This window comes from Empidonax traillii, unplaced genomic scaffold, assembly GCF_003031625.1.
Source record: "Empidonax traillii isolate 1590-97213 ecotype Southwest subspecies unplaced genomic scaffold, ASM303162v1 scaffold707:size593822, whole genome shotgun sequence".
Taxonomy (NCBI): domain Eukaryota; kingdom Metazoa; phylum Chordata; class Aves; order Passeriformes; family Tyrannidae; genus Empidonax; species Empidonax traillii.
This window is the reverse complement of record NW_020955900.1, coordinates 386,402-409,392: the sequence shown is the minus strand read 5'-3', so window position 1 is coordinate 409,392 and position 22,991 is coordinate 386,402. Positions and strand designations below refer to the sequence as shown.

Below are 22,991 nucleotides of genomic sequence, written 5' to 3'. Positions count from 1 at the left end.
TAAGGGGCATTGCTGGAGGGAAAAGGAGGACGAGGAGGCCAATTTGACAGGGAGGTGGGGTAGCAAAGACCATGAGCCAAGAACTAAGATGGGGTAAGCTTGAGTTTCCACACTCCCTCCACTAACTTCATGCTCTTTCTGTAGAAAGGAATGGCAGAGCCAACCCCTCCTGCTTTGAGATCTCTCCCCGTTAGCCTGATAAGGAGCTGCAGGCACAGGACACACTGGAGACTAGGGCACTGAGGTAGAAAAGGAGGCCTTTCATTCCGTAGTCGTCATGGTAGCTTCAAGCCAGCAAGGATAATTATCAGCTCGCTTTGCCATTCTGGCTGAAATTGAATGACAAACCCCAAGTTTGGTAATCTCTGCTGAGTTCTACTTTGTACAGCTATTTATATCAGGCGTGTGGCATGGTCAGAAACCTCAGGATATTCAGCCATGGTGGTATTATTAGAACAAACATGGAGGAGAACTGCACTGGTTTTTCAGTTCTGCCTTTAGCTGGACAGTGTACAAATGCTATGGGAAAGCAGGATCGACATGTTTGCATTCTGTTCACAGTGCACCCTTCACTTGAAATCCGGCACCTGCAGAAGCCTGACAATCAAATGAAACAACTTTGTAGTGCAGCTGAACAGGCTTTGCAGTGACAAGGCTATGATAAATTGAGGGCACAGGAATCAATTTCTCCAGTGACTGAGAACACATGCTGCTGTTTCTGTATGGAACTACCCTCCTGAACTAATTAATGAAGTTATTTCTTTTCTTGCTCTTCAAACTCTTTAAGACACTGAATCCACTTTTCCAAGCACACCCAGGTAAATCAGCACAGTATTTCAAAGGGAATTTCATGAAACCCAGCCACAGTTACTAGTCAACAAATACCTTTCTAAAAGGCAAGGCCTTCAAAGACCTCTCATTATTTCCTCATTTCCTGGACATCGCTCATGTTTTCAGAGCAGAAATTCACTGAAATAGAATACTGAGGTTTACGTTATTGAATAAGAAAGAAGATTCACAAGAAACGATCAAATACTCGCACAAAAAATAAATATGAGGTTTGGGGGGTTTTTTCTGAGGAATGGCATGACCTTGGTAGCACCCTCACCCAAAAATAAACTGCACTAGAATCTTCCCAGGAGTAACAGCAGCACTGAAACAGACCTGATAATGAAGGGGCAGGCTTAGGGGTGGTATTCCCTTCTGACAGTCATAAAATATGTGCCTCAAAACTTAATCTCTGGACTGCTGGCCTGACTTACAAGAAAAAAATCAGTATCCAAAGTAAATTACTCTCAAGAACTAAACCAGAGTTGTTTACAAAGCATTTGTAAAATTTTTCATAATTTTTGTTAAATTTTTCATAATTTCTTACATCTTGGATTCCTGTTAGTATTTAGAAAAGTACTGCAAAAATATTTAATGTATTCTAAAATTGTCAGTCTTTCAAGTACTTCTTACCTGGTACAAGTAGGAGACCCTTTTCCTTCACAATGTATCTTTGTTCTGGAGAGAAGAACGAAAACTTGTCTTATCCAAAGCGTCAACTGACAATTTAAAAAAACCCCGAAGTTTTAGAGAAACTGTCCTTGGTAAAAACATTTGCATAATAACAGTACGAAATTCTTCCGAACAGATTCTCCCAATGACAAGTTTCGCAGGCAAAGATGAAGATCTTTCTCAGTGTATGAATCCATCTGTGAAGGGCTAAACAACTGCACACCATTTGAAACCCTCTGCTTGTAAGCAAGGTAACACCACCACTGTTAGACAGCTCTGTCAGTCTGATGCTGCTAAAGTCATACTCACTGAGCTGTCTGCCACTGATATCAAGAAAACAAATTAATAAACAAACCAAACCGTGCAAGTCAAACTTTGAGCCCATTCGCACAACCAGATTTTCAGACTAATACAGCACTCTGCTTCCAAACATAAGAACATGGAACAGCGCTGGAGAGGACAGCAGCAAACTGATTTACAAAAGTGTAAGGATCAAAAACAAAGCATAGAGGATTTCAATTTTCACAACTTATGCGTTACAGGAACAAATTTTCCTTTATATTAAGAATGCATTACCTTATTTTTGGCAGTCTAAATGAGTGTTCAACCATCCCTGCAACAAGAATCAGCTGATCAACAAGGACATGTCTCAAGTCCCTTGACATGGATTGGGGGGAGGGCAGGAATTCATATGGAAATTACTTTTGTAAGTCATCAAAGGATGAGCCATTCTAAAACCTTCAGTTAAGAATACACTTATGCAACTACTTTACCCACACCACTCCTAAAAAAAAGCAGCCTTTATAATTTCAGGTTCATGGTATAACGTGCATATTCACTTTGATATTACCTGCTTAGGTTATTGTGCACATTTTATTGTTGGCATTTAAAGGATTCTAATAGGATAAGAGCATTGACAGCTTAACCTTTATTAAACTGTTGATACAAGATGATTCTTTTAGCATAACGTTAGGTGAAGACATTACAAAAATTATATAGCTATTAATAGATTGCAATAAACTATTAAAAAGAACATTCTCTTTACAAGATTAGTCTTTTATTTACAATTAGAGACCAAAAAAAAAGAGGGGTTTCTTTCACAATATTTCATTAAATTAGTATTTAAATAATACTTGAGGCACTTTTCAGAGATTATTGAAACCTATGAACAATTAGATCACTGAGAGTTGAATCTGAAGAATACGTCTTCAATAATAACTGTTACATATGACAGTATTACTACTAATTGCTTTTTAAATCCAGGTATCTGGAAGGTTAAAGAGTTTGTAAAACACTGAAGTCAGCTCCAAGCTTTCTGTCTATAGTAACAAATATGCTTCCCATATTTTTCACATACAAACAATTGTTTATGTATGAATTAAGCCTCACAACATAACTCGAAGGTAGGAAGCGCCAGTACCCTTTATACAGAGTAGAAACAGACTGTGACTTGCTGAAAGGAAGAGGAAGCATGAAGTGGACAACTCCATGGACTCAGTCATCCCATTTCACAATACAGAATCTCTGATACTGATCTAGCACATTGTATTATTCTAAATACCATTGAGAACAACCTATGTTCCCAACACAAGACCTATAAATACGGAGAAGACAGATTTTAAAAAGGAGATCTGTGGTACTTTAATTGTTCATCAGTCACTATAAAACCTTTTGTGACTTTACACAAAAATCACATCACATTTCTGTCCCTGGACTTGCCAAACACTTAAAAATAACACAAGTCAAATTGTGTTCTACGTATGTCCACAACCAATGGGATAGAAATTCTTCCTCCTCATTTCAAAGCCTGTCTGTGGACAGGAGAGCTTTGCATTTTCCACATTCCACCCTACATGTAGCTTCTCTGCTTTGTGCAAAAAAATAAAAATAAATAAAAGTATGCTGCAATAAGTGAGAGATCTGAAATGCATTCATGGTTTCAAGCCAAGGGCACAGGGAAGATTTGATTTGAAATATTAAGTTTCTTGATCAAAAATTTAAAGTAATCAGACAAGGTATTGGGATGGATGGATGGATGGAAGCTGATTTCAGTGTGAAGTCTTCTCTTGTTCCTTTTGGCAAATGGACCATCAAAAAAAAAAGTTCACCCACAAGTATCACAGTTGTTCAGTATCATATCCCAAAATGGGTCCCAGCCATTTCTCCACTTCTGCAACAGACACATTTTTTCTCAGTGCATAATCTTCAACCTGCAAAGTGACCACAAACACGATGAAGATTTTGGAACTCCAGCTTTTAGTGTTCACAAAATTTTTGAGACATCTGCTAGTTACGTGTTTTTAAATGTCCTAACACTACTACAATGGACAGTGTAAGTTACCTGATCTTTACATATCTTTCCAACAGCAAAATATTTGGAATTGGGACTGGAAAAGTAGAGGCCAGAAACTGCAGAAGCAGGTATCATTGCTAGTGATTCTGTTAAACCAATTCCTGGAAAAGAGAATGAGACTCCTCTTACTCTTGAGAACAATTGCGAATAAGCAGAAAATCAAAACCTTTTTTTTGTTCGGCAGCTTCAAGCAAACTCAAAAAACCCAAGGAGCTTTCAGATGAATTAAAACAAAAACGATTTTCAACTTGTTAACTATTAAAAAAACCCACAGACCTTTAAATATACCGCAGACTTTCATTACAATTACTGTAAAGTAACTGTACAATTTGAAGGAAAAAACCTGGGAGATTTTGGCAAGAGATTTTGACACACAGGAAGCAATTTTTGGAGCAGTGAAAAATCTGTCATGTAAAATATCAGAGGAAAACAAATGGAATTCATTCCTTTTTAAGAATTGCCATCTCAAGGTTCCTGTGGACCAGGAAATACACTGCTGAATTGGTTTTTTTTCCTGTTTATATCTGGAATGTCTTTTTGCAATCATAAGGGTGCTAGAAATTTTCTCTGTGCAGCAGAACCCCGTTTACATGCAATCTGCTAATTAATGACACAACTCCTTCACCAAAAGCACTGGCAGTGTTTTGAAAATTCTTCCTTGAATGAGTCAAAATAAAAATGGCAATGAAAAGCAGAAGAGAGTAAATCCTAGAAGCACTTCAGTATTTTATGTTTTTCTGTACCACCCAGTTCAGTGGATTTTTGGAATGTCAATCTTTCATTCACATAAAAACAGTTTAAGAATCTTAGTAAAGCAGAGTTACCTGTTGTTTCCTCAATGTTTGCAAGTTTCCACATGGTGAGTTTTTCTGTATGGTCAGGCTGGCTAGGATATCCAGGGGCAGGGCGAATTCCCTCATATTTAATTTTGCGTAGGTCAGAGAGATTGAGTTGCTCAGTATTACTGTAAGCCCAGAATTCCCTTCGAACCCTTTCATGGAGCTCCTCAGCAAATGCCTTGGAATAGAATGAAAAGATTTTTTTTGGTAGTTTAGCTTGTACGGAATGATGCAATAGCTGTTTAAGACAAACCATGTCTTAGAGACTTTCTCTCCATTCCCATTTTAATTTTTAAGGGAGCTCTTAACATTGGTGAGAAATTTGAAAGAACTAAAATTCACATGCAAAACTTATTTTGCTAACTCATGTATTTTAGTTTCTTCTCTTACTAGTAGACAGTGGTTTTTTGATTGTCCTGCTTTAAAATCCTACAAACTCAAAAGATGTGGACAAGTAATCTAAAAAGTGACCTCATTGACCTATGGTAGCAACAAATCGTTATAGTCACTAAGTTTTGACTATCTGTGTGTCTTGTCCAGGACCAGCTATGGAAGGCTACATCATTCTTGCATCCGTGCTAGGATCAGAAATAAGTACACGCTGCTGCTCTTCTTTGCAGAGGTTCTAGCTGAAAGTGGGAGACAACTTTTCTGAACTGCTATTTTGCCGGCAACAGTTGCCCTTCAGGAAGAATTCCCACTTCAGTAATATCTTTAGATGGCATCTAAATATAATTTCTGAAACTCTGCTGTAGCTTGAAATACACACCTAGAGCGAACCCCACTTGCATTGCACTGAAGTTTGCTGAAAGGTGCAAGGAAACCTCATACCTCTGCCAACCGATCGCCGAGAGCCTTTACCATTATGATGTTGTATTCATCATCCTGTTTCCTAAATTCATTGCATAATTCATCTACACCAAAGCAGGCCACAGCAAATAGGCCTAAGTAGTCACAAATGCCAGAATCCATTGGTGCTATGAAGTCAGAGAGGCAGTAGTATGGATCTGTGCAGGCAGAGTCCTTTTCAGCCTAGAGTAACAAAATCAGTGCAATAAATCAGAACATTTAAAATATATTATTAATGCACTACTAAGCTAAAGACCAGTATTTTTAGGACTAAAGTGCTTAAGGCATTTCTGACAAACACCTAACTAGTCTTTGAGCCATGGTGGCTTTCCTGTAGTTAAATTAGAAGGAAACCACCTCTCTCACTCAGAGAGTATTCAGACCACTGAAGACCAAAACTTCATAGAAGAGATGCTGTGCTGAACACACATATAGAGATATTTTATTTCTATTTATAGATAGTAAGATTTATCATCTTATACTGTAGGTTTAATCTCTACAGAAGTGTACGAGCCATTCACTTCAGAGTTGGACTTGATGATCTTTGTGGGTCCATTCAATAGAGAAGTTTCTGTGACACAAATTATTACAAAATAAGGAACACTCTTGTGTTACAAAATAAGGAACACTGAGTAAGAGGAGTAATAATTAATCTCTATTCCTTACAGACTCCACATTTGCTAGCAAAACTGATGGTTGATAAGCAAACTGGAAATTCTTCAGCAATTCCCTCTATAGAAAGCCTGTGAGAGTTTGTAAACACTTCTGGTTTCTTATGCTACAAACTGTGTGCTCAGTAATCCAGACAAAACTGCGCCCAGGATGCAGACCTTACACTAGTCACACATACAAACAAACAAAATTGATCTATCACTACTGAAAAGTTGAATCCTAAAAGAAGTTCAAGTGGGTTTTATGCAAAGGAAAGTGGCCTAGAGGGAAAGGATCTGGGGGTGCTGGTCAACAGCCAGCTGAACATGAGCCAGCAGTGTGCCCAGGTGGCCAAGAAGGTCAATGGCATTTTGGCCTTAGCAGGACTAGGGAAGGGATTCTTCCCCTGTACCTGGCACTGGTGTGGCTTCACCTCAAGTACTGTGTCCAGCTCTGGGCCCCTCACTTCAGGAAAGTCACTGAGGTGCTGGAGCACATCCAGAGAAGGGTAGTGAAGCTGGTGAAGTGCCTGGAGCACAAATGCTATGAGGAAAAGCTGCGGGAGCTGAGGTTCTTTACCTGGAGAAGAGGAGGCTCAGAGGAGACCTGATTGCTCTCTACAACTACCTGAAAGGAAGTTGTAGCCAGGTGGGAGGAGGCCTCTTCTCCCACGCAACAACTGACAAAATGAGAGGGCAGTCTTAAGCTGTGCCAGGGGAGGTTTAGGTTGGACATTAGGGAAAAATTCTTCACAGAAAGGGCAATTAGACATTGGAATGGGCTGCCAGAGGAGGTGGTGGGGTCACCGTCCCTGGAGGTGTTTAAGAAAAGACTGGGTGTAGCACTGAGTGCCATGGTCGAGTTGACATTTTGGTGTTGGGTTATAGGTTGGACTCGATGATCTCAGAGGTCTATTCCAACCTAACTGATTTTGTGACTCTGTGGAATAGGAAATACACTGCTTACTGGATCCTTTTCCAAAAATGGAAAAAAGGGACACAGAAAGAGGTGACTGATCATACAAAAAGAAATTTTGAATCATATCGGTGTATTCATTGTGGAAACACGATTGCTATTTAAGAAGTTGCAGAGCTCTTGTAAATTTACCCAACTTTGAGAGAGAAAAGTTATTTCATGGCTATCACTTAGCTGAAGATTCCTATTCTATGACACTATTTTAACAATGCTTTCCACCCAACCCCAACCGCATCTTAAAAGCAAATAATACACCTTCAACCCTGAAAAACAACCTACTGGGTTAATACCATAAGGTACTATAAAACCAAAGAAATATCCTTTTTCCACACAGGTGAAATCTATATTAATTTTAAGGTTCTTTTGTAATTATTAGAATTAGGGAAAATATTAAACGCATCCCCAACTTTAAGATTTATGTCACATTCTTAACAGAGTCAATGTCATGAAGAGAATTCTCTGTACTGAAAGGAAAATTTGACGTAAGAAACAGAAGACAATTATTCACTTCTACTTCGCTCTGGTGAAGACTGCTGAATTACATACACCAGACTGGAAGAGATGCAGCTAAAATATACAGAGTCTAGAAAAACAGTATGCACAATAGCACAGAGTTTCATGGCCTTAACGTTTGAGAGAAGCCTGAATAACTTTGGATATATAAGATAAAAAAGACTAAAGAAAATAACAGTGTTCCAATAATAAAACCCATTACAAGAACATTATCAAATCAGATATTCTTCTTGGGAGAATGCTGGGAAAATACCAGTAAAAGAAACAGTAGTAAACTTGATTTACACGGGACATCAAAATATTTAACTAGGCCATAAGGTTCTGGAACAGCCCTGCATGTGTGCTTGTTGAGAGCACTTTATATAAACATCTGCCATGAATTGTCACAATCTATCTCCATGCAGCAGATAATCTGTTCCAGGGAGCTAGAACAGAAAAACTAATGAGTCATGTATGTCTTAGCACAGTTCTGCAATACCCTCATAGAATATGGTACCCCAGAAATTTACGTAATTGCTGAAATTTTTTTTCTGACCATGTTTGATAACTCTGAATATGTGAACTGTGAAGAAGCCAAATCAGAAGACAGGGAAAAAGGAGCGGCAGAATATCTTGAAAGTGCAATCTATCAAATTAAATGCAAATCTAAGTAAGTATGATTAAAGCATGAATATTTAAAATAATGATTAGCTCAATCAGAATTAGCAGCCAACTAATTCTAAACTGCCCCTTCATACGGTGAATTTTACATAAAAATTAAGACTATCAAAAACACTTATCTCCATTGAGCATTATTTTCCAGGATTTTTTAATTGTAACCGGGTTTAACCTTTAATACATTCAAGCGGAATTTTTGATCTAAAGCAGAATCCAGGGGTATTAGAGAACTAAGGTTCATTAGGTTCTAATTTAGCAATACAACATCCATGTAATGAATTTATACAGCACATTGCTTTAGGACATCTTAAATATTAAAATTAGGAAGGAAAATGCACATCATATCTGAAAATATCCAACCTATAAAGCATTTTGTACAACAATTACAGTGCAAAATACTACAGTACAAATACTTGGATCACAATGAACAAGATCTTGTTATTACTGAAAGAAATGGCAAGACAACAGCTGCAGACAGATTACAATGCCCATTTTCTACTGATTTTAATAGGACACTTCTATTGCATTCTTGCAATGCAGGGAGAAAAAAAAAATCACTTAACAAGTATGCTGTCATTGTACCTGTTGCCTCAAGCCATAAAATTTTGCTATTGGTTCTGAAGATCCCACTGCCTCTTCCACAGCATATAAGTGGATATCATCCTGAACACTTTGAGCTGGCCAGAACCCAACCACACCTCTGGCTTGTAATTTCTTTTGATTAATCAATGTTTTCAGTAGATCTTGAGCATCATTATAAACTCTCTTTGCTTCTTCACCTAGCCAAAAAAAAAAAAAAAAATAATCCCTTTAGAAAAGGTATGTTTTCACAACTGGTTAAATAGGTTTAAGAATTGTTGTAGATTGATTCACTTTCCACATAATTCTCTGATGACTGCAATGATCTGTCAGCTACAGCAAATAGAAGGACTTCATTGTGATCATGTGTATACAGCTGTAACAACATATATTTTTGGGAAAAAAACCCACAAATGCACAAAATGTTTCAGCCAGCATGTTTCAGACTGGGTGTGTGCACCTACATTGCCACAGTGCAACAGACCCAGAATGTTGTTTCCAGTGTCACCCTTGCACTTTCATCATGTATTTCAAGGTCTACTGACTAGTTTCAAAAGGAGACAGGGCTCTCTTGCCATCTTCACCCCCAAGGGGAACACAGATATATTAAGTGCTCTGCAGCCATTTTTTATCATTAAAATACCTCCCTGTGCTTCAGCAGGTGAATGTTAAATAAATAAGGTCACTGAACATTTTTCACCATTTATTTTTCAGACTCACATGGCAACAGTTGGTTCATCAAGTGTTGCTTTAAACAAATAATTTCAGTGACATTACTTGCCATGTGTTTTCAGTATTCCTATGTATTTCAAAACATTCAGAATCTTAATGCAGCACGGCAGGCTTGTTAAGGATTCTTTACATGGAGTAAATTTCAATACTCACCTACAGTTTTATCACTGAAGATCTTAGGAAAACTCCGATTGGGGTATTTTCCCCTAAGTTGCCAGACATCAAAGAAGGGCTTCCAGTCAATGTATTCTACCAACCTCTCCAGGTCATAATCTTCAAAGACTTTCGTGCCAATGAATTTTGGTTTAACTGTACGAATCAGAAGTATGATTTGACATGATGAAAATAATTTAACATTACTCTTATATGTGCTGCATAACTGATGCTCACCAGCCTCCACCACTGCAAATGACCTCTTGCAAAGTAATTGTCTTAGAATTCTCACTGTCATGTTGTTCCCAAGTCATACCACACTCCACAGTTACAAAAAACATAAAAGGAAGGCATACAAAGTTGAAAAATTAGGGCTTTTTGTTATTTCATATAAATAAACACAAATCAAAGCAACCCAGTACAAAAACCGATGGGGAAAGCGTAGGAAAAAGTGTAAGGAGGAATTTCATAGAAATGCCATGTCACAACCTGTGTGCTATGTCACAACTATACCACACCAAGTATAGTGTAGTAAGCTTTGCAATGTAATGAGCCAGGTAGACATTATTTTGCTAAGTGGTCATTAGATCTTTCTTTGATTATATCATTCATGCATAACTCATTGTTTTAGGATTTTCTTTTCAATTTTTAATTGAAATTTAATTTTTAAATGAGCTGTGAAATAATAAAGCAGAAACAGATTGCTCAAATTTATGCAAAAAAGATCTTTACTGAGACAGACCCCAATTTCCTCAAGCTGTTACACAGCTATATTCCAAAGTTTAATCAAGCATAATTTAATTGAAAATATATCTTAAATAAATACGTGAAATAAAACAAAGGCACAGCAATAACAAACGGCAACATATAAACTGACCCGGTTTATGGCCTGATAACCAGTCATTATGGAAACCTTTTCTTCTAGCTTGCTGTAGAGACAAGTATCTTCTTTCCTGTATGGACAAAAGTTAATTTCAGAAAGCCAGCCATCTTTCAGACACATAAACTGTAACTGTTGACTTTGTGGTAGAGTTTAAAATACTCTTCAGGATAAAAGTGACAACCAATAATTTCAATCCCAACCAAGTTCACAGGTATAAAGTAAGATTACCTCACAACCATACCATTATTTTTTCCTATATACTTCTAATAAACCTGGTCTACAAAATTTCTAGCTCCTCTGAAGTACAGCAGAAGTTCCTTTATTACTTCAAAATACTGTAAAATACAGGTACAGCGAGATATTCTCCTACTGCTCAGATCTCTCACCTAGACAAGACTAAGACATTAGGAAAGCATGGTGTTTTAAAATACAGTGTGGCTCAGTACCAGCAAAAGCCCCCAGTGCCATTTTCATTATCCTGGTTGTAGCTCCCCATTTTCATCTACTGCTCTAGGAGAACAGAGGTCTCCTGTAGGTTGACTGCCAGCTCCATGGAGGTGTCCTAGATACCACTGATTAGCCATTGATGACAATCAAGGATTCACCAAACATGCCAGACTCAAGCAGAATTTTTCCCTTATAGGTTAGAAAATTTGATTTCATAAGCACTTCTGGAAGTTTTCTATCAATTCTACTGCAAGTTTTAAATGAGAACAAACGCATCTGAAGGTCTTCATCAGGAGCTGAAACCAAGAGTTATGAAGCAAGTGCCGACCACTTCAAACAAGAAGCTAAATCAATTACATTTGTACCTTGAGAGACTCATAATGTTCTTGTCTGATTTCTTCATATTCCTCTAATATTTCTTCAAAGAAATCATCCTTTACACTACTGTCTAAGAGCTGGGAGCACTGAAATAAACAGGAAAGAGAAAGCAGTCAGTACATACCGTAGCATACTATAGTAAGAACAGAGCAGTCTCTTTTGGACTCGCTTCCAATTACACTTGGCAACACTAAACTAAGCCTTACCAATAATCTGGAAGCTAGATTCAAACTATTCAAACTGTCCATATTTGGAATATGAGTACTACTGAGAACACTGCCCTATTACACAGGTAGTATTAGCAGAGCCAAGTCTGGCTCTGAAAAGACGTGACAGGAAAATACTCCAAAACTTCAGAGACTAATAGTCACAGCAACACAGCCCTTGGCCTACTTCTTACAAGCAGGTATTTGCCAGTTAAGACCACCCATTTCTCTGAAAGAGAATCCAGCCCAAAAAACTCCAGTCACACATTTCTCAGTACTAATGTTGCCATCTAACTAACTTGAGAAACACATCCAAACTAGAGAGAATAGCAGTTCATATTTAACTCCATCGCTCTTCACTATAAAAAAATCTCAAAACTACAGTCAAGGACTCAGAGTTAATGTCACCCTCACTAAAGAAATGGGTATTTAAATAAAAGTACCTAGTGACAATAACTGACACAGGTAAGAGAACCACGTGGTAGCAAAAAAACAACTGAAGCAAGAGTAGTTTAGAAACTTGTCTCTGCTGTGCTTCTTCAATTTTCTGCTACAACATCAAGCCTTAGAGGAAGGGTGAGAGGCACAATAGAAAAACAGGGCATGTATTTTTGCATGGATGAGAAACTATACTTTAGAACTTACAACCACAACACTCTTGGATGCATCCAGGACATGAATTACAGGTGCGCTGTATCGTGGGGCAATTTTAACAGCCGTGTGTGTTCTTCAATGAAAAAGAAAAAAGTGATCATTTCACAACTGAAGCAAAAAAAACAAGAAAATCAAAAAATCCAACAAAAACCAGACAAAACCCCCAATGAATAAATCATGACTTAATCATAGACCAGAACTTCAAAAGAAGAAATTCATTCATCCATCTGCTACACATGAATCATTAAACACAGATTTTCATAATAGGTACATAAACACTTTTCTTCAAAGAGTAGCAGAACGCTTCATAAATAACGTGCCAACTCACATTCCCTCACTGTCTTACCAGCTGAATGAAAATCTGCAACTCATTAGTTTAAGTCTCAGAAAATTTCAGTGAGACTGTTCCAAACTAAGCCTATCAAGAACAATTTTTTAAATCCTTTTTGCTCATCTTACATATTTCCCTCCCACATGCTGGGTCTATAGATTAGCATTAACCTAAGTCACTGATGATTATTCCATTTCTGCAAGGCTCTACTTCAAAACTGGAGGCTCAAGTCCTCTACTCACCTGAAGAAGGAATTCTGCCAGTGGTCAATAAATATTACAAACTTGCATCTTGAAGATACAGTGAACCTTGCATTATAAATACAGGAGCAATAAAGACAGGTAGTGATCCTACTCTCCACTGCCCATCAAATTATGAGACAATTTGCTAAAGCCACAATTATAGAACATAATAGGTCTGCTACAACGTGAGCTGCTCTGATAAAGAAAGGAACACTGCTAACAGCTTCTAGTGATGAAAGAACCTCTGCTCAGAGTCCTGCCAAAACTCTGCAAGCAAGTGTAGGAACAAAGACCTTATAGGCCAAAGCTCAGTTTGCTTTCTGGTATGCTAAGGTCAAACACCATTTTTTAAATTAAATCTAAATCAGAATCCAGGAAGCAACCTTCCACAGTAGAAGTAAGATCTCCTTTTTCTGAACACGAGGTTTACTGATGACTGTGCAATACAGCTGTGCAAAGATTGTTCAGCATCTTCTGAATTTGCTTCTAGGAGACACACTTTTGATCTTGGCAGGTCTATGTTTTACAAAGATGTTATATCTTCTGTTCTGGTAGGAACAGACAAAGGAAACAAACAGGACATGGTCCTACAATGGCACTGCAGCAACCACTTCATACTAATTTTTTCGGTTTTTTAATAAACTTTACCAAAACGAGAATGTCATCATTATTTCTCAGCATCTGAATTTACCAAAGCAGCACAGTAAGAATGCAAACATCATCATTACTGTAAATTATGAAGAAACTCTATTGTGTAGATTCTGGAGACAAAATCCAGCCTCTCTCTCTTCAAAACTAACCTCATCTTACATCCTTCAAAATACTTATGGTCTCCTTATTCCAAATAACATCTACTTTTCACAGAGGAAAAAAAATGTAGATGGTTCTTCATTAGCAACCTCTGATACATACACAACCTTTGAGAATGTACACATGAGGTTAGGATTAAGACTGGGAAAGTAAAATTAAAGATATATTACGAATCCAGTCTTCCATATACAATACCTTTACTTGACACATATTTTATAGACACTGTATTGTGTCTGGGCACATGTATAAGTGTATATTTATATACAGCTGACATGAATAAAATTACTATTTATGTATTCAAAATTATGTATATATTCTTCAGCAATTTCTATATTCAAGGATAAAACTTGTGCTGCCTCCCTCTTAGCTACATTCATCTCTGTGAATAAATTCTACGAAGTTGTTTGATGGTGTTTATTTGACATGGATTACAAGGCCACGATGCCTCGTGTGAAAACATTGAAAAGATCTGAAGAAAGGGCTCTCCTAAGACCTCCACTCAAAATAAAGCCTTCCCTTCACTCAGCCCCTGCCTTTTTTTTTTTTTTTTAAGGAAAATCCCTCCATGTTTGTTGTCAGTATCAAAGTCGTAGGAAGAGATTCACAGGGGGAAGGAGAAAAAGAATACAGCGAACCTTGCATTATAATTACAGGAACAATAAAGCAATAAAGACTGGTAGTGATCCTACTCTCCAGTGTCTGTCAGATTATGAGACAATTTGCTGCAGACAGAAATACAGAATAGGTCTGGTTACAATATGTGCTGCTCTGATAACGAAAGCAACACTGCTAACAGCTTCCAGTTACACAAAAAATGACCTCCACAGTCTTTTGAGCTGTCACCTCCTCAAGCACACTGTAACCTAAACAAGTCAGCAGATCGTGACCCAAGGCCGTTATATGTGCCCAAAACACATCTGTGGGAATGTTCAGACTAAGTGTCGGTGAGCTGTCAACACTGATCTTCAGGAAATCACAGCAGCTCTATTATTTCATCCGAACAGATCTGAGAGAACAAGATCTCAACAGAAAAGCTCAGTCTATCAAATGCAACACGCTAAGTACTTCAAAGCAAGCAGCTAGACTTTATCCCCTGTCAGCCTGTTTGAACAGGACTGGAGTCTCAACCCAGTCATCACCTTTCTGAACAACGATCCAGGAAAATACAGTAACTTTCCTAAAGATAACAGCTCCCTTATGTCAACATGATCATTTCTAGTATCAAAATCCTGCATTTTCAGAATGTTTTGATGAATCAAAGTAGATCATTCAACCCCTTAGAAGAACAGAACTGTATTCACATGCATATGTGCATGAACTTTTAGAGAAAATATATATATATATACACTTTCACGTACAATATACACTTGCAAAATACACAACACTTGCAAAAATTAAATGCTTAAGATGTCCATTATTTGTTATGTCTTGACTACATTTTACCTCTATGTTCTAGGATTTCTGAGACAAGAAGTAACAGTCAATCTTAAGTAAAAACATACCAGCATGTATGTAATGGAAAAACGGGGAAAGAGGTAAAAGAAATGGCTATAAATTTTCTTTTTCCCTAGTTAACACTATTTTCACAGATACTGCCCATATTCCCAATTGAGATATCTTACTTAGAAGTAGTTGCTCCTCCAATCAGCAAAGGAATCTTTATTGCCAGTCTCTCCATTTCCTTAGCGACAAAAATCATCTCATCCAAAGATGGGGTGATGAGACCAGACAGGCCAATTATATCTATTGCAAATTTACAAACACACATACAGAAAAGGTTTAGCAAATACACTCTAGAAAGACACAGAAATTATTACAGAAAGGTTTATGTCATACATCAGATAGCTTCATGCACCAGATAGAAACCAAAGAGATAAAAAACAGCATAGTCACAAGTCTATAAGGAAGGTTTGACCAAATTAGAAAGTAAAAGCTTTTCAAGAATGACAATGATTCCAAATCCTCAGTTTAAGATATTTTCCAGTCTTCACAGCTGCTGAACATCTACTGCTATAGTTTCAACAATAAATAAACAGTACTTTTGGTTAGCAAACTCCAAGCCTCAGAAACTCAGCACTGAGGAAGGAAATAAGACACAATAATTATAAACTCTGCTCTTGGAAACGCTTTCAAAACGCTTCACCACCTATGTTCCACACAATTCCATCTTTTCCAAGATGCAGTAGACTGTTTCAAAGCAACTGCAACTTGTTTCAGAAAGTTCATTATTTTTACAACAATTCATTCCTGATTTCACACTCACAGATCTGGCAGGCCAAATGCCAAGTTCTTTGACTAATTTAAGACCCCACAAGGAGTTGCCTAAACCATTTCAAGGCTCCATTTATCCATCCATCCGTAAAACAAATACTAAAACATCTCTCCTGGAATTGTCCTTTTGATACAGGGTTGCAACTCCTCGGGTTAAGTTTCACAGAAGTGCCAAATACTGAATAATTAATATTGTTAATGCTGATTTCTCTGAAGACAGTCTGACCAAATCATAGACAGCATAGGAATGCAAAAAGCAGCAATAAAAAATGCAAGTGTGGTTTAAAAATCAAACAATTCAGAAGTACTAATAAAATCTCTCTATACCTGCTTTGTTCTCAACAGCAGCTCTCAATATCTTATCACATGGAGTCATGACTCCTAAATCAATAACTCTGTGAAAAGAAGTGAGATGACACATGATCCTTTAAATAATAAATCAAATATCTGCTAAAGGGCAAATAAATTTCTCTTACCATAAATAACTAACCTAAAATTGAAGTTAAAATTGAGATTTTTGTTTGTTTCTCTTAAAACCCCTTTTGGGAATTTTAATACAGGAAACATCTCTGTGTCTGGCAAAATTTTCAATAAATCAGAGTTCCAGATGGCATAGTAAGAAAATTCAAGTGCAAGAAGCTTTTTTTTTTTTTTGTTAAATAAGTTTTTGTGGTTGCACTAAGTCTGGCTGAGATGAGTTAATTTTCTTCACAGCAGCTGGTATGGTGCTGTGTTTTAGATCTGTGACCAAAACAATACTGCTAACACTTGAAAATTTAGCTACTGATGAACAATGTTCTCCCAACATCAAGGCCTTCTCTGTTTCTTACTCTAACCCCCCAAGGAATAGACTGTGAATAGACACAACCAGACAGATGACTCAAACTAACTACAGAAATATTCCATGGCATATGATGTCAAGCTCAGCAAAAAAAAAAAAAGGAGAGTAAGGTGTTTAGCAGGGGTTAGCCATCTTTGACTCAGGAACTGGCTAGGCACCAGTTTACCCATGGGAGGTACAAGGGGACTGCCTTTGCATCACTTGTTTTTTTTCCTTTCTCTCTTCTTCCTCTTCACTTATCAAACATTCTTCTCCCCTCACAGTTTTTCTCGCTTTCCTTCTTCCTCTCCTCTTTCCCCATCCCACTGAGGTTGACTGGGTGGAAGTGACTGGCTGGTGCTTAGCCACCTACCAAGGCTGTCAACAGCAGTGGCATTTCTGACGTTTTTGGATAATATAAAAAGATTTTGTGGACATCATTTCTTATATCAGGAATATAAGATGATTCACATCAAAGTTGTGCCTTATTAAAGTATACATTTTATGAAACGAGACACCGCAATTCCCTTATTACGATTTTAATCCTATTAACCCTAGCCATTGCCAAGGTTTTTATTTTTTCAAGTAAGCCACCCCAGCCTGCTGTTTTCATTCAGCCTCACTCACACTACTCATGGTGACAGAAAACTCTATGACTTCAGTTCAGTAAGTGTAAATAAAGCTCAAGAAAGCCTGAAACCAATCAAAAGAATTTCAAGAGGAAATTAAATGGAATATACTGCACATACACAGCACTGTTACTGACTTCAACACTGCATGTATTGAAGGAAAGGGATAATTTTGGCTCTTTATAGAGCAAATGACAACCCAAAGTCAAAGCAAAACTAAAGGAATGAATGATAAGACAGAGTTCCAAAGGTGATTCAGCTTTGTGCAGTATCTGACAGACTCTTGACAAAGGGCACTGATGGGAACATGAGCACTCCTTCCAACCCTGTTGCCAATCCTGCTGCACACAGACAACATTTGAAGTTCAGAAACTCACCTCTTATTAACAAAACATACCCCAGCAAGTTTTTAAACCTCATAGTTAAGAAGCAGCTTGAAAAACACACTAGAAGTTCCATTCAAATCTTACAAGAGTTTCTTTTTTCCCAATGCAACCCACACATGCTACTGCCTACTGCAACTGTTGTATCTGATTTCCTCAGACGTAAGTTTAAGACATACTTATTATATTTAACTGATATGAAACAAATACAAAAATTGATGTTCTCATTTATGTTTCCACTGATGTTAAACTGCATTCACCTCAGACGCCAATTTATTGGGAAAAACAGTATTAAAGAAGGAGGCAATACTGCCTCTTGAGCCACCCATTAGTAAAGCTGCTATGATCTGTGTTCCCAATCACAACCTGGGGAACAGAGGACAGTTTCCAAGAAATGCCCACCTCTGTTATCACCACAGCTAAAGCTAGTCTAAGGTACTAATTATCTATCCATATACAGTTGTATTCCCAGTTAGTCTCTTTACCTGAAGTTGTTGCAGCCCAGAACAACTCCCACAATGTTCTTGCCAATATCATGTACGTCTCCTTTCACAGTTGCTAATATTATTGTACCCTGATAAGGATCCTGGAAGTTGAGGAAATAACACAAGAGTTAAATTACTCAGAAGCCTCAGGATATTTGTACAGATTCTTCAACGGTGCAATCCCAATCCATGTCTCAAACTCCTTTTGTAGTAATTGTAAGGCATACTGGAGATAACACAGTAAATTATAAAAACTATTTTAAAAGATCCAGGTAATTGAAACTTGCACGTTAATTATTTTTGCAAATTGCATAGATGTTATTCAAAAATCTGTGTTTAAAAAAACAAAATAGCAGATAAAACAATTTCAGATCTGGATAGCATTTTGTGCAGTGCAATGACTGAATTCCTAAGGTATCTCTGCTCCAAATATACACCTCACCAATAAAGAGATTAAACAGACTAAATATTTAGAACAAAAGGGCATGAATACTCATAATAACATGCCTGTCTGTGCATCAAGATCTATCTTTCAATGCAATGCTGAGAAGAATTAGCAACATTAGAAGGAAAATCAAATGAATTAATAAAAGCTAAGAGACCACTTTTTAAGCAACACAAATAGCCAGGGAGACATTTCAATGCAGTGATTACAACACACTACTTCAGACTACCCAAGCTGAACAAACAAGCTGGAAAAAGGACCTCCTTGAAGAAGGGAACCTATTCTGTCACAAGAAGGTCCTCGGTTAAATGGCATTCAGCCTGACAAAGGGTGCTACCAACAGCACAACAGTCAAACTTCCCATAGCAGTTCTCCATCAGGACGCAGGACTTGGCAATACACTTTTAGTTGCATAATCACTATTGTCATTTGGAGCAGCTCCAGGCTATAACAGTGGTATATCTGAGCTGGTGCAGGATCAGATGGCAGTAAGCAACTACTTAAATTGCAAAGAGCATATTCTATGCAAAACTACAAAATATTTTTTCAGACAGTATCTCATCTCCTTTGCAGATGGCAGAACCGAATGATTAAATCCTTCTATGAAGCATGTCATATTTCTGGACATACTGAGTAGATCTCTCATGAACCTACACTGTAGTTGCAATACCATGGGTTAAAAACATCTTTATATATTACCAAGAGTGATACTAGTATTTCCCACAGTCCTAACACACTTGTTGAATAAAATCCTTGGATCCGCACCAATGCTGCTGTTTACTAAAATCTATTATTTCCCCAGTGCTTCTGTTTTACAGAAGACTGGAGAACAGGGAAGGTAAACGGAGGTCTGTAAGTCAGCCATCTCAGTACATCAACAAAAAATTCTGCAGCCGAAAATATGCTGCTGGAACGTAAGAGGAATCTGGGGAAAGAGATTAATCAAGGACAGGGGAAAGGACAAAAAGTGTTGCTCCACACTGTATCATACCTATTAACTAACAATGATTTAAGTAGTGATGGATATTTAAAAAAAATTTATTACCAATTGGATTTGCACATGAGAGGAAGAAAAATCTGTGCTGTGCAGCAAACAGCATGGGCCAGAGCACATGCCACTTTAAATAAACCCTATTTAGGGCACGCTGTGATTTCAATTGTCTTAAGCAAGGAGGTCCTCAGGTTCTGGGCACACATCCAAAAGGCTTCTTTTTTTCAATCTTGATAGAGATCAACAGCCACAGCTACTTATCCTCAAATGTAACTATCAACGTTTTGCATTTCCTGGCAGTCTGTGACTAAAACTGTCCTGGAGGTTACAGTAGCCTGGGTAACATCAGACAGATCAGTTACCAGAGTCTGTAAATCATTTTCCTTCAAGTCAACATCTAACTTTGGAGATAGACACAGCTGTTTTTATCTCACTCATCAATTCTCTACAGCGTGACAATGTATTTTTGTAAGAGGAAGGCACTACATCCCTTTCCCAGCAGAAGGTAGAAGAAGCAGGGCAGAAGTCCTGCTTCTTCCCTCCTGTTCCACTCAGCCACCAGAACATCTACACTCTCTTCAAGACTGTTTGCTATCTTTTTAAGAACCTCTCAAATTCTACTTCATTTCTTTTAACCAGAGAATTAAGTGCCAGAGAGTTCAGAGAAGATCCTAATCCAGTGCTCATGGAAGCAATGGGGAAATAATTTTCAAAAACTTTAGACAGCATCAGAACAAAACAAAAGGTGCCAAATACCAACACTGTTGGTATTAAAATAAAATTAAATTAAAGAGAATTAAAATAAAAGAGAACAGCATGAGCTGGAAAGGGATGACACATAGAAAGGTAACTTGTGACAGTCAGAGAACAGATCCATTTAAGATACAGCAGAAAAGGCATTCACAAAGAGCAGGGGAAAAGAGACCAGGCATTCTCCTGCTTCCATTAAGATTAGTCAGGTTTGATTATCAGGTCATTTTTCTTTCTAAATTATTTACTGTATTTGTTACATTTATGCTGGACAATTATACAACATATCCACAGCAAGTAGAAAGACAATGTGAAAGAAGATTTCACAGGAAGAATTAGGAACTATTCAAAAATCCATAAAAGGGAACCCAAAGGAAATACACAAATATCATAGTTTAGAAAAATTCTGCTGTTCTTCTTTTTTTTTGTTTGTGTTAAAAACCAGGTTCTGATTACAGTTATTGTCTCTGAGAACTCCTGAAGACAAGGTAAGGTTCCACAGGACTAAAAAAAAGTAAATGTACATCAAACCTAGATTTGATGGACAAAGACAAGAGAAGAAGAAAAATATTTAACAACCAGAACTGTAAGCATCTATTACATTATAAATACAGTAGAAACAGCAGATATGAGTATATAAATGGGATTTTGTCCAATTTATCTCAATTCTCTTTTCTACTGAATACTGTCCTGCAAGTAGGGACAAACAAGGTACAGCCTGTATCTTCATTTATCTATTGTTCCTACTTCCATTTATCCAATTTGGAAGCAATTACTTCAAGTATGTTCACAGGTAGTTGATAAAACTATTCTAGGCATCAGAAAGTGGCTGTGAAACAGGAACTGCAATAAAGGCCCACAACGATCCAAAAATCATTAGGTATTTTAAAATATATTTTATATATTAGATGAAACATAGTTTTCAGATCCTGGTGGCAAAACACATATATGAGAAGACAGCTATATTCAGACCCTGTTAACACTGCAAGTTGGTCATGGCTACACATGCAATGAGCATGCTATTCTATCATAACAAGAGGTCTTGAAGCCACAATCGATGAAGAAAAAGGGTGGAAGAAATTGGTTTGTTTAGGTGGGAGAATGATAAGGGCTATGGAGTAGGGAAGAGTTGAATAAAGAGAAACACGGTGACAGGCTTTGAACATGGAAAGGGAATTAGAGAGTTCCTTGAGGGCAGAAGTTGTAGAAGCAAGTGGCAAAATCTGCCATGAAGTTAAAAGTATCACGAATAATTAACACTAGAACCAAATGCCTACAAAAATACAAGAAATTAAGTTACATTGGTATAAAGGGTCTACAAATGCTCATGGTACTGTTCAGGAAACTTGTGACAACACAAAATCTGCACTTTATGAACTTCAGACCAACTTCAAATTATGTCAAGTTTTGTCAGTTTGCGTACGACTGCATCAACACTCCAGGTAGTAAAAGTAATTAGTAATAAATAACTTCTATATTTGTCAGAGCATGCTGTGACAGAGTTGCAGCACAAAGGACTGTATCTTGCCTCTTCCTCTACGCTGCCTCGTTTGGCTCTCCTTTCCTCTCTTTCTTTTTCCATATAGGGAATAAGGTGGCCAACTGCTTTCTTCATAACTCGAGCAGACTTTATTACCTGCACAGATAAAGGAGAGGGTGCAGAATAAACAATAATGACAAGGTATAGGAATAGCCTCAGTTTTCCTGTAGCTTTTCTTTATACCCATTTGAGCAATAAATGAAACTTCATCTGCAGACCCAGGTTCCAGCTTTGCAGATCATTCTGTGACAGCAAGGCTGCTGGCCTTACTGGGCTAGCCATCTACACGTGACACTTTCTTGCACAGCACAGACTCCTGGACCACTCACAACAGAACTGAAAGCTACAAACAGGCCCAGACCTGGAAGGCACTAAATGCAGTAATTTTTATTTGGATCTTTTATCTCTCTCGCTCTTTTTTTTCATGAGCTTAGACTTAAAATTATGTTTCAAATAAAGCAAAAACACTCAGGAAGAAAGGAAACAAACACATAATTCTACATAAAGGAAGCCAAGTTCCAAAATAAAATAAGAAAATCGCTGCTTCTCAGCAGCAACTGAATTTTTACAATTCCTCCTATCTGAAAAAAACAGCCAGCATAGAATGTTTTGGTTACATTTTACAATGCTAATTTTTGCAAAATAGGAAGACATATGAAATTATTTTCTCATTACCTGAGGCAGAAACATCTTCCCAGCACCAAAAAGATCACCAACAATTTTCATGCCATTCATCAAAGGCCCCTCAATTACATTTAGAGGTCTAGGATATTTTTCCTGATTTAATCTTGCTTCTTCTGTATCTGCAGTGACATACTTCTCAATGCCCTGGGAAAAAAAATTGAGAAGCTTTTATCTTGCTAGTTAGCTGCCTCCTCCCAAAACACCTCCAAAAAAGTCACACAGAAAGTACAAGTAGATGATT

General features: G+C 37.5%; 1 protein-coding gene across 2 annotated transcripts in view; it reads right to left on the bottom strand.

Moving 5' to 3' along the window:
- Window positions 1-2,359: 2,359 nt before the first annotated feature.
- The window catches only part of MTR (5-methyltetrahydrofolate-homocysteine methyltransferase), a 32,857-nt gene continuing 12,225 nt past the window's right edge, over window positions 2,360-22,991 (bottom strand). For both annotated transcript variants that reach the window (XM_027900101.1, XM_027900102.1), the window contains 14 exons: window positions 22,742-22,894; window positions 22,055-22,162; window positions 18,341-18,441; window positions 16,351-16,418; window positions 15,375-15,495; window positions 12,361-12,442; window positions 11,497-11,595; window positions 10,679-10,754; window positions 9,802-9,957; window positions 8,920-9,116; window positions 5,524-5,724; window positions 4,678-4,870; window positions 3,842-3,954; window positions 2,360-3,710 (listed from right to left, as the gene is read on the bottom strand). In XM_027900101.1, the coding sequence (XP_027755902.1) occupies window positions 3,618-3,710; window positions 3,842-3,954; window positions 4,678-4,870; window positions 5,524-5,724; window positions 8,920-9,116; window positions 9,802-9,957; window positions 10,679-10,754; window positions 11,497-11,595; window positions 12,361-12,442; window positions 15,375-15,495; window positions 16,351-16,418; window positions 18,341-18,441; window positions 22,055-22,162; window positions 22,742-22,894 (1,761 nt within the window). In that variant the 3' untranslated portion in view covers window positions 2,360-3,617. The remainder of the gene's footprint in view (window positions 3,711-3,841; window positions 3,955-4,677; window positions 4,871-5,523; window positions 5,725-8,919; window positions 9,117-9,801; window positions 9,958-10,678; window positions 10,755-11,496; window positions 11,596-12,360; window positions 12,443-15,374; window positions 15,496-16,350; window positions 16,419-18,340; window positions 18,442-22,054; window positions 22,163-22,741; window positions 22,895-22,991) is intronic.